Source organism: Alligator sinensis, unplaced genomic scaffold, assembly GCF_000455745.1.
Source record: "Alligator sinensis unplaced genomic scaffold, ASM45574v1 scaffold886_1, whole genome shotgun sequence".
Lineage (NCBI taxonomy): Eukaryota > Metazoa > Chordata > Crocodylia > Alligatoridae > Alligator > Alligator sinensis.
In genome coordinates this window covers 1868761-1880836 of record NW_005842040.1, presented here as the reverse complement: position 1 = coordinate 1880836, position 12076 = coordinate 1868761, and the positions used below count along the sequence as shown (strand labels likewise).

The following is a 12076-nucleotide window of genomic DNA, read 5'->3' as shown; positions in this document are numbered from 1 at the left end:
TTCCCTACCTGAGAACCGTAATATTCCCTAACCTCCTGGTCAGATGTCAACACCAATCTCCTGTTCCTTAGCACAAGACTCCTGGCCTTCCAAACAACTCCTGTTTTTATATATTTGACCCCCTAGAAGAGCTTGAGTCTATTCTCCAGGTAGGAGGGCAGATGGACATTTCCAAAGGCACATTGTTGGCCTTGAACTGCTGAGATCCACGATTAAAAGAAAGCGGTCTCCAAGCACAGTGCCCTGGAGTGAGCCCTGGAGTGCAGGGCTCACCGTGTTGGTTCCCATAGGTGCTGTGGTGAGTGAGAGCCAGGCTGAGGAGGCTAGATGAGGTGGGGGAGAGGAGGAAGGGGGGTGTGGGCGGCTGGTGCAGTCAGCGCGCTCTGGAGTACGGTAGAGTGGGCAATGCTAGCACATCAGAATCAGAGGGATAGGAAGCAGGTTGTCTGAGGCCCCCAGGTAGACTCTATTAGGGCAGGGGTAGAACATGGGTTTTTCTAGGACATTTGTGGAAAGGATCATAGGAAACTAGGGCTGGAAGGGATCTCATGAGGTCATTTGATCCAGCCCCCTACTCAAGACAAGATCGTCCCTGACTAAACCATCCCAGCCAAGTGTCTGTCCAACCTGCCCTTGAAAGCTGCCGAGGATGGAGATTCCACAATTTCTCTAGGTGGCCTGTTCCAGTGTTTGACCACCCTCGTCGTCAGAAAGTTCTTCTTAATCTCCAAGATAAACCCTGCTGAAGCTTGAGGCTGTTGCTCCTAGTCCTGTTCTCTGTGGCCACAGAGAAAAGCCCATCTCCAGTCTCTCTATAATTGCCCTTCAGATATTTGAAAACTGTCACAGTTCCTCCTTTTAACCCAGGAGGGAGGTGATGGGGCGGGGACACTGGGGAATATTTGAGAAGGAAAATATTACTCATTTGCTGTAGTCCAGGACGGTTTCTCCAGGATTGGAGTATGGAGGTCAAGGGGGTGGGCAGGCTCAAAGCAGGTGGGAGGTTAACAGAGTCATCTTTAAAGGTCTGGTTCACTTCCCATCTCCCTTCCTCCTGCTTCCTCCCTGCCCTCCCCTCGCCCTCCCCAAGTTTCCTGGATCCTACTTGCTGGGGCCTGCTGTGAATACAGAAATATCTCTTCATTTAATGCCTCTGCTGCTAGGGAGAAACCTGTAAATATCCCACTCCGCCCCATGCTTACTCGGCACAAAGAGCCGTCAGTCACCTAGGAAACCATCTCTGTTGCTTGGCACAAAAGGAATGGGAGCTTGGTGCCTTGGCACTGGATCAGAAAGAGACACCCCAGCCCATTCATCTGCCCACTTTTTTGTCCGTTGTGTTTTGGGGGATTTTTGGTCTGGTTAAATTTGGGAAGTGGGTGTGGAAGGGAGTTGGGAATGGGCTGTCTCTTTCCCCTGCAAGATCAATATGGAGAAATAGACCCTGCAGCCTTCTGGCTCTGGGCAATGTGACTCCTGTGCTGGGCAGTGAGGATGGGGAAGGAGGGTCAGGGTGACTAGCTGGTTCAGATTCTACATTAGGCCTCCCCACATGCCAAGCTCCTGATGTCCCTCACTCCTTATGTGCAGTCCCCTGCTCCCCTAGGCCCAAACTCTTCCCTTGCATGTAGTTCTGCTGATGCCCAGCTGTCCTAATCTTATAGCAGCCCCATGCTTTTCAATTCATGAGTATCCCATAGCCCACAGAGCTCTGCCAGCATGCCTCTCATTAAATCTGCCAGAGAGCTTAGGATGTATTCATCAGTAGGGCATCTGAGTGGTCATAGCAGGGCCATTTCAGGTTTGTGCTACAGTGATGTTTGCAAGTCCTGCTCAGGATCAGGGCCCTGCTTCAATGAGCCCTGCATAAATCCTTGGCATTTGTCCCAATGGCCTTACAGTCTAAGACAAGTCACAAAGGAAGTTGTGGTAGGGAGAGAGTTATAAACAAATGCATGCAATCTTACAGACAAAATACCTGAAACGTTAACAAAAGGACAAATGCCAGATGCCCCAAATTGTACATCACACAGTCTGTGACCAGTAAGCATCATAATGGAAGGAGAGCTTGAAAGAATCAGAAGTAGCTGCTGCAGATGGACCGTGTTGTGTACGTGCCTTATAGTAGCACCAAAGGCCTCCAGGGAAATTAGGGTCCCATTGCGCTAGGTGCTGTACATATAAGAAAACTTTCTGCCCCCAGTTGCTGACAATCAAACAGATTAGACAGATGAAGGGGAGGAAGAGGGAAGGGAGGTACAGTGAGGGGAAGTGACTTGCCCAAGGTCACTTGGAAAATCAGTGGCAGAGCAGAGGAGACTACAGGTTTCCTGAACCCCTGTTAAAGCCTGCAGAGCCCCTACAACTGAACAAGGCATTGGGCAATCAGGCCTACTGGGTCTGCAAGCCAACCTGGTGCATCACTGGGATGACTCAAGGGCACTTGATCCTCAGGACCTGCTCAGTGCTGGTCCTTTGGGAGCAAAGGGTGCAAGTGGGGCCAGTGGTAGTGTTAGCTGTCTGATTTGCAACCTAGCTGAGACCTGCCAGACTCAGGCCACCAAACAGCCATTAGATGGCTGCAAAAGTGATCTAAGCCACCCCAAATTGGTGGTGGGGAGGCAGAGAGTCCACCCCCATCTTCCCTTGGTAACAGCGGCACCTTGGCTGCATCCAGATAATGACAAAGAGTATGAATCTGATTAGGGCTCTGCAGACAGAGCATTGGCTAAGCCAGCTGTCCTGACCTTGCTCTAGGAACTGATCACTCCCCAGATGGCTTTTTGCACCCCTCAGCTCACTTCAGGGTTGGTGTTTCCTTGCCTGCCAGGGGCAGCGGGTCGGACTAGATGGCCCACTGAGGTCCCTTCGGACTCTAGGAATCTATGAATCTATAACTCTCTTTCCCACTGGAAGCCATACTACATCCCAGCCCAGAGGGCTGAAGCATCTATCCAGTATGGGCATGGCGCCCTCTCATGGATGGATAGGGAATAAGGCTCTTTAAATGAAAGGGGTGGAGGGGGTAGGTTGGGGGAGAGGAAAAGAGGTTCAAGCCAAATCTGGGAAACAGCTGATGCTGCTTTTCACAGGATCTCACTCCTTCCTGAGCAGGCAGGCACATTTCCCACTGTGCTGCTAAGCTTGAGAGGTGCTGGAAAGCTGGTGATTGCAACCGAGAGAAATTTTATCGAGGCAGGAGGCACATGTCATCGCGGCTGCGTCTCTCACGTTGGTAAGGGTGTGGTGTTTCACACCTGCGTTGGCGTCCAGGCCTCCTGTGAACACAAGATCCAGGGGTTTCAGAGATGGTGAAGAATCTGGGGGGGGGAGGGGTGCACATTTGTGTAGGGGGCAGATGGAGCGCAGCAGGATAAGCAGCACAGGCTGGGCTAAGTAACTCTCGGAGCCAGATCTGCAGGATCTGTTGGTCCAGCAGGCTCTGTAATGGTGCCCCTTTGCACTCCCATTCGTCACTCTTGCCACTCTTCTACGACAGGAGGATGTTGATTTGGCCAGTGCTGTTGTGTGTTGAAAGGGGAGTTATCCGCTGTCATTTTCCCTTGGGTAAAACTAGACCAGTTGGTGGAAGCTCTGGAATTACTGGCCCCTGGTGTATGGTTACAACATGCAGTGGGACAAATTCTGCTAGACTTGTGCTAGTATTTGTCTGGGACTATTGCAGATTTATACTGGTTGAACTGAGATCAGCCTGTGGCCAGCTGTCTCCTTCTCTGTGTTACTAATAACTCCTTGGAAGAATAGAACTAAAAGGATTTGTATAAAAATAAATGATCTATTTAACTCTTCTGGTTGGTGCCACTTGAAATTCCTGTGTCCTTTTTGGACTGTATTGTGTCAGGAGTGCAAGTGTTAACAGCCCCGTGGCCGAAAGGGGGATGCTGTTACACGCATAAGGAAACTAAACAGTTTCACTCTGTATTGCTATTCAGGCAGCAGGGTAGGCTGAAGCCAGGATGTGACTTTTGTGGATTTTTCTTCCCTGCAGAGTTAACTCAGCTGGTCAGTGCATGAGCAGGGGATTAGCTTAGCCCAAGGCACAAAGCAAAGCCCTACTCACACCACTCTGACCTACCTGCATGCAGCTATGAGTATATTATGAGAGCTTCTGGGGGCATAACCCATAGTTCTATGTGAAACAGAAAGCTGAACCCCTCTAGGAGTGTTTCCCAGTGGTTTGTAGGAAAACTTGTCTTTTCGGCACAAGGGGTGGAAGAAGGCATGGGAGAGCTGTCAGCACGTGAGTACTCTGGCCTACACCCACACTGCAAGGTGCCTTGATCTCAGGGGAACCATGGAGCTGTGATGTAAAACACCACAGCCCGCTGGTGCAAAGACTGTACATGTGGGAAGAAGGGCAGTCAGAGGCAGCACACAGTGAAGAACCTGCCTTAGCCCTGCACTGAAAGCATCCCGTGAGAACCGTAGGACTCTGTTTAATAGCTGTTTGCTTATCTCAAACCAGAGGCAGCTCTGTTGCAAAGACCATTTTTTCCTTTCCTGCCTCCAACCTGTGAAGCTCTGTGTGTGCACGGTGGGGTTGATCAAACGTGTTCTTCTGAATAGACAGAAGTAGTTAGCTGTGTTAGTCTGAAGTCAGGCAGGGCAGAGGTGCGCTTTATGGGCTATCCCAAAAGTGTACGCATCTCTGATTCAGCTCACAGGCTTTAGTTCAGACTGGTTGCATTTGGGTTCCTTACATTAATGGTCTAGAGTAGTGGTGTTCAAGTTTTTGGCCCTGTGGGCTAGGTGAGTGGCACTAGACCAGTCTGTGGGCCAGATTGAGCTCTGCCTACAAGGATCAGGCTTTGTGTGCCTGCATAGGGCATTGGGTGCAGGGATTTGGCCCTGGGGTCCAGAAGCACCCTTGTATGCTAGGATAGGACCCTGGCAACTTGTGCCACCCCCACCTGTCCCCAGACACCAAGATCGGGGCTCTGTCTGGATTTGGAAATTTGGTAGAAGGGAAGTGGTGCCACCATGGGAAGCCCCGACAGGCTGGATGACACAGCATCAGGGGCTGGATCTGGCCCACAGGCCAGGGATTGAACACTCCTATCTAAAGAAAAGGGGGAGAGAGCTATTTGAACAGAGAAATAACAGAAACCTGAATTCCTTCTCCCTGCTTATGAAACCATCTAGTAAAAGCTGACATAACTCAGGTGCAAGGGGGATACGTTTGATGTGGGGCACATGTGGATCCCTTGCTATGTGGAAACCAAAGACAGAGCCACAGTCTGTTGCCCTTGAACCAAGGGCACCATGAGAATATGCAACATCCCCCAATTGCAGTGCAAAGTTGTTAAGAGATCCACAAACATCTTAGCTGCAAAGTTCTTACCAGCCTGATTCTCCACTCAGCAACACTGACATAAATTCAGCACCACACGGTTGACTGTAGGGGAGTTGATCAGGATATACACCAGTGTAAACCAGAGAAGAATCTCTTGTGAGCTCTTTCTTCCCTCCCCCGAACACAGTCTTTGTAGCAGTCAGGGCTCTCATGAAGCAATGGATCACCTAATGCTGTGTTGCCGTAGCTTTGCCAGTGTAATTGTGCTGTCCCTGATTGATGCCAAGAGATGGTAACCATGCCACACTGTTCAGCTTAGCAGCACAGGGGGCTGCCCTGTCCCCCTGCCAGGTTACTGATCTGGGCCATACAGAGCTCCGATGACAGTCTGGACCCCTCGCTGGTTTGTTTGTCCTGCCCGTTTGTATTTCCACTGGGGATTTTGTGCAATGCGTGTCTTATTCTTTTCCTTATTCATTGCTGCCCCCCTGAGAAGCCCCAGGAAACAAGACCAAGGCGTCAGAGCCACGTGTCTACCCAGCCATCTCCAAGTCACACAAAAGAAAAGGTAATCTCTGCCTGTGCAGCAGCAATGGGAGATTGCTGGTGATTCAGTGCCAGGGCTGGGTACCCCCCTGGGCCTCTGGGGTTGGGGTCAGGCTGTTTCCTTTATGGGTGGGGAGTGGGGGTATCTGTCACATGCCTGGTTTAGCTGGCATGACAGCAATCCCAGGCATTGTCTAGGTCCATCTTTCTTTTTGGAAGCCTCAGAATCATTTGGGTCCAAGCCATGAATGTGCCATTCTGCACTTGGCATCGAGAACCATCAAGGCTAAAATTTGCTTGGGCGGTCACCGGTCTACAAGCAGCCTGTCCTGTGAGGGCTTGAGTCTAGTTTTCAGAGGGCCTTGTTACACGTTACACTGTGAGCCACACAAACGTTGATTGGCTTAGTGCTAGCTTGCAGTCACACCTTCAACTTGAGCCGAACATCTGTGGGGAGTGACTGGGTTATGTGGAACAGGAGCTAGGTCACCCAGATCAAGAGATAATGGTGGCCTGGAGTAGCATAACTTTGAGCCACATAAGAGTGCTTTAACACACTTAAAGGTGTTAACGTGCAGGGTTAAGAGCTCCTGGAGTCATGCAAAATTAATGTGTAACAAGGCCCAGAGAATGTTGCTTGCAGGCAACAAGTTGTTTGCATCCATCAACGCATCCACCTGATTCCCCTTCTCTTTGCTCCCCTCCTCCCTCTGACAATCAGCCACCAGAAACGGGCACCCCCACCTGCAAATCGGTGGCCTTTTTTGACTCCCCAAGGTCTTGCATTAACCTCCCAGCTGCGCCTGGTTCCCCCCGCATGTGTAAGTTGCTGGGTTGGCTCAGAAGAAGTTTGGAGCTTGGGGTAGGGGGGAAGTGAAGAGGGAAAGTTTTTTCTAGAGGAACCCAGTGTTAATTTTGGAGGGAGGAGGGCTTGGATCTGGAGCTGCCTTGGACTTGATCTGTAATCAGGGTGTAGGATTTCACTGAATTGTAACATTTCAAAGAACTCACCTGGTTTGCTGCTTGTTGCCTTGACCCCTTTTACTGGAGATGCTCTTCATTGGACAGACCTAGCTGTGCTTGCTTCCAATAGGTGGCCAGAAGGTGTCCTTTGCTGGGGGCGTAGATGACCTTGGGGATGGACTGAAACCGCTTGCTGAATCTGAAATACCTGAAGATGCTGAAGGAGCAGGGACAGAGGACCAGGAACCAGAAATGGAGCAGGACAATCCTCCTGCAAGCGGTAACATCCCCAGTCAGAGAAGCAGGGATGGAGGAGGAGGGGAAGGATGTTGAAAAACAGGAGTAACTACAGAACTGATTGGTTGCTGGTTGTACAGTCTAGCAGTGCAGCCAGGTACTGTAGAGCCAAACCACACTCCATCCCACTTTGGGGCACCAAACTGTGTGTGAGGATCTTGGACAACTTCACATGCATTCATTGAAGAAAGATCAACTGATGCATGGAAAGGAAAATACAGGACCATATCCCCACCCTGTGGTGCAGTCAGCTCTGAGGGGAGGGATGTAGCTATGATTTTAACAGTGCACAGTAATTATTAACTGGGAACATAAAGTGAAGAAGAATCTTGTATCCTGTTGGAACCATGGGGTGAACCTCAGCTCAGCAGAGTGGCTTTCCCCAAGCTGGAAATTGGCTGTAACAAGCTCTGGTTAACAACCTGATTCTGCTATGTGGACCTTTAATAACTACATGCTAGGAATTTGTCTCAGACTGAGTCTAGAGCTTACTTTGTGGGGTCTGTGGACTGAATTTTCCCTCCTCATCCTCCAGACAGTTTTGCCTTTGGATTGCAAATGGCAGGCATTTTGTGAATGAGAGTGGTTGTTTGGAAGTTAAGTTCTGTCTTCTAGAGAAGGGGTCTTAGCATGGGGAAGCACAGAGTTATTGTTATTGCTCCTCATGTTCCCAGTTAAAGACCCAAACCTTGGTACATGAGAGACTCAGCAAACCAGTAATGCTTAATTAAGTAATCCCTGCCCTGGGGTGCTCACCTGTTGCTTTTCTTTTTCCCTCTCCAGGACCTGCCAAAGAGCGAAGACAAGTTGGCTTTGTTGAGACAGCCCTACACCCTATTAACATGGAGAGCCACACTCCTTCCTCCCCTCTGGGTGGCACCAGTTAGTTCAGGAGGCAGGAGGAAGGTGGAGGGGGCCACCCCAGGGATGGAGTGCTCTCATCTTCCCATGCCCCAGTCTGGATTCTCTTTCCTTAATGGCTGCATTTCCTCCCTTTCCTCCCCCTTCTATTCTCTTCTCTTTGATTTCTCTGTCTCCTGCCAATGGTTTGTCTCTATTAAATGAGTTTAGCACTGGCGAATGACGCAAGCTTGGCAGATGATTGAAAGCCTCTGCATGTCCACCTCTAGATGATAGCAATGGAGAAGTCCTTGCTCTATTGCAGTGTATGCTATCCCAGATTGAGTGGCCACTGCAGGATCTATTTCCTGTTGTCCATTTCCTAGTGCTTTGTCCAATCTACCCGTAAGCGTGCCAAACAATGAAGCTTCCACCCCTTCCCTGGGAGACAATTGCATGACCCCGTGCAGCATGGAAGGCAGTAGTGCAAGCTTGTCAATGTGCTTCAGCCCTAAAGGCAAAGCCTTCCTTTGAGAAGTTCAGTCTCTTTGGTCCAGTCAGTCCTTGGTCTCACCGACAGAGACCCACCATGGCAGGGTGGGAGGTAACTTATGCTGGTGACAGCACCCCATGTGATGGAGACGCCTGAAGCAGACCTGAGATCCATCGGCCTCCGAGCTGTTTTTTAACATGACCTACCCTGGACTGTGAGATCCCGGTCTATACGGAGGTGCTTTGGGATGCACTAATGAGAACTCATTCCCCACAGAGGGTCGTTGGTCTAGTCTTTAGTCCTGTTGGTTTGAATATTTCATCAAAGCTTCTGAGGTTCTCTGAAGGAGCAAGAAAGGAGCACTGGAGTGAAGTCCAGCTCTGTGGGGCAAGGGGACACCCAGAGCTCACTGGATGGGGCTGAACAGAATAGAAAATTTGTAGAACATCCATGTATCTCCAGGACTTTCAGCAGAGCAGAGTAGGACTCCAGTGATATCACAATATCACAGAAGGGAGAAAGACCAGGAGGGACTATTTTAAAATGTGAAGCAGCAATGAAAGGCAAGTTAATTATACTGCTGACCTGTTGGACCTCACTTGATTAAAAGTGAGGTCAAACCATGATGTTGGTTGACAGCCCTGGAGACTTGAAATCCTTGGGTTAGATCTGCAGGGCAAAGTGGAAGTGCAAGCTTCTCCCACCAACGTGCCTCCAACCTAGATCTGCAAAGGGCCCAGTCTCTAGTGAGGGAGATGGGAGTGCAGTCTCCTTGGCCTCTCTGCTGGCAGCAGTGCCCCTAAAAGAAAGCCAAGCAGTGCCAACAATGGGGATTTTTTGGGGCATGACCACTTCACAGAGGGCTACCAAACAGCTTATAATAGTCTTGAGCTGGATTTGAACTGGCGACTTAAAGGGAATGCTGCTGTGGAAAATGCAAATAGTTTTTGTTGTGGAAAATGCAGATAGTTCTTGTTTGCCAAATCCCAAACTTGCCAAACACCTTTCTCCATGGTTATGTGGTCCCTACCGGGGGCTGTGAACAAGAGGCAGGTTCTTAAGCATAGTTTAGCTGTCTCTTTCTTTCTCTCTCTCTCTATATATACACCCTTTGATCCTGTATTGAGCAATGCCTTTCTGTGCTCCAGATCAGATCTGCTGTAATAAAGCTTTGTACATAAATATTTGCAGACTGTTTTATTGGGGGTGGGGAAGAGGAGGGACAGGGGAAGAGAAAAAGATGAAAGAGAAAAGGATCCTGGATCAGGAACAGTAGGCTGGACAGTCTTCTTTGTCCCATCTAGTGCCCAGCAGCAAACCAAGAAGCAGACTCATCACAGGTGCTGTAAGTACACGAAGGTGTCATCCAATTATGAGGGTGGTGGAGTGACCCAGGCTTCTTCCTGGTAAGGAAGAGGCTTGGGTATGACTCTCATGTTTCCAAGACTGATTATGGCTGCAGAGACAGAGATAGGAAGAAGGGGGTAGGCCCTGGAGCCACTACAGTGCTGGGTGGTTAAAGAGCAGGTTCTTGGGAGATAGCAGGGGGGTGCACCTGGAAGGAACTCCCCACCAGGAGGGAAAAACAAGGAAGTAGGGTCAGTGCAGGATGGGCTGCAGCAAGGTTTCCTTATGCTGCCCCATCAAGTTCTGCTTTAGGCTAAGAGAGGAGCTATCAAGCCCCAAGACTTTTCAGTCATTGTCCTGGGCAGTGGTGACAGAGATAGGAATGCACAGCTGTTAGGTTTGGATGGTAATCACTTCCACAGCTAAAGTAGGCAAAAGTAGGACCAGGAACCCAGATCTGACACTATCTGTAACCCTTTATTTCCCATGCCTTCTGGAGAACCTATTGGTACCCACTTAAAACCCACGGCACATGAGGCTGTATTCAATAATCACAGAATCCAAACCTATCAGAGCCAGTTGGCCCCTATCCCTTCACACTGCCCATCTTGTAAACAGATCTGTAAACATGTCCACCACCAACCTAATCCCTTCTTGAGTATTTTGCTATCCTAAAAGCACCAGCAAGCAAGCAGGAGGCTATTGATTTACTTTGAGGAGCTTATTAGTCCATTTAATCCCTCCCTTGCTATGTACCTCGGTCTGCTTTAATTACACAGGTTTGACTTCCCCCTGTTGCCTGCTTAAGCAGGCACTTCTGTGTTTGTACAATAACTGGTTTCACTTAGGGTGATATTGGATCCACTCACAGCAAAGGCATTGTTGCTAAAGGGGAGCAAAGCCAGCTGTACTCTCCTTCCAGCCGCTGACTTTCTACATGGAAGTGAATAAGACGTGGGGTCCTGGCATCCACCCTGATGCTGAGACAAAGGCTAGCTTCGCACCATTAACAAATGCAATTTGCGTTTGCTAATCAACACAGGCCTGTTCCCTCCCCTGATCCCTTCCTGCAGGCCCATGACTGGCTTGTAAGGACTTGTCCTGGGCTGTTGAGGTATGCTGGCAGGTTGCATGCATTTCTAGGATGGAAATTTTGACTCAGCAGGCAGTTGGCTCGCTAACCGTACTGCCACTGAGAGAACGCAGATTTGGGACAAAGGTGAAGTGACCGAGATCAGGCAGGTGAGCGTTTCCTGACTCCCAAACTTGTGCCTCTAACCACAGCCCCACGCAACCTTCACTGATCTCCACCAGTTTCTTCCAAGAACTTTCCATCCCGGCTTTGTTGCCTCTCTAGAAATGGTTCCCAACTGTACACCGAAAGCCACAAACATAGTCCTCTGAATCCCTGTCTGTGCCTGTATTTTGCTACCTCAGCCTCAGAGGGCCTTGTTCCTGCTCTGTTACTCCACTTTTGCTACTCTCCTCACTCCTCTTACTTTACAGTTAGGGCTGCCAGGCTCTGGAACAGGCTCCCAAGGGAGGTGGTGCTCTCTCCTACCTTGGGGGTCTTCAAGAGGAGGCTGGACAAACATTTGGCTGGGGTGATATGACCCCAGCACCAGTTCCTGCCTGGGGCAGGGGGTCAGACTTGATAATCTGTTTAGGTCCCTTCCAACCCTAAGTACTATGATACTAAGATACAAGAAGCATTACTGACGTACCCCAATGGAAGCAAGGTGGGAAAGGGAGCAGCTGGATAGTTAAGACATCTCCCTTGCACTACAGACTGGACCTGTGCCAAAGGCTGCGCCTTCTGTAAAAGCACACCCAGGCGCTCATTCTCGGGAACTGAGGGTGGCTGGATGCGACACTGGCCGGATGGCTCTCATGTACCGTCGTCTACAGAAACCAACTTGCCTTTGCCAGGCAAGGCCAAGGCCAAGGCCAGGCTCAGGAAGACTACACTGTGAGGAGAGACCAGCCCTGAGGTGCATGAAGCAGGAGACGGAGGGAAAATGGAAGCTGCCGGAAGCCCAGGCGGTCTCTGGGCAGGCAGAGCTGCCGGTCCCATCAGCCACCTTCTGTTTCGTGTGTCCCCTTCGCCCCACCCAGCTCCGACCGGTCCTGGGGCCAGCTCCGGGGCTCGCAGCTCGCCCTGCTCAGGCAGGCAGACTGCCAACCACGGCCTGCTGCGGCCGAGGGCTCCCAGCTGGGCACTGAGCTCGACACGGGGGGCGGACGCCTCCAGTGACCCCTAGGCCTGGAGAAGCCAA

At 50.3% G+C, this 12076-nt stretch overlaps 1 protein-coding gene across 3 annotated transcripts in view; it reads left to right on the top strand.

The window, feature by feature from the left end:
- PPP1R1B (protein phosphatase 1 regulatory inhibitor subunit 1B) overlaps positions 1-9631 on the top strand; it is a 52913-nt gene extending 43282 nt beyond the window's left edge. For 2 of the 3 annotated variants that reach the window (XM_006022594.3, XM_025202912.1), the window contains 3 exons: positions 5811-5882; positions 6954-7103; positions 7904-9631. In XM_006022594.3, the coding sequence (XP_006022656.1) occupies positions 5811-5882; positions 6954-7103; positions 7904-8007 (326 nt within the window). In that variant the 3' untranslated portion in view covers positions 8008-9631. The remainder of the gene's footprint in view (positions 1-5810; positions 5883-6953; positions 7104-7903) is intronic. The other variant, XM_014519430.2, reaches the window with a different exon arrangement.
- The last annotated feature ends 2445 nt before the right edge of the window (positions 9632-12076 follow it).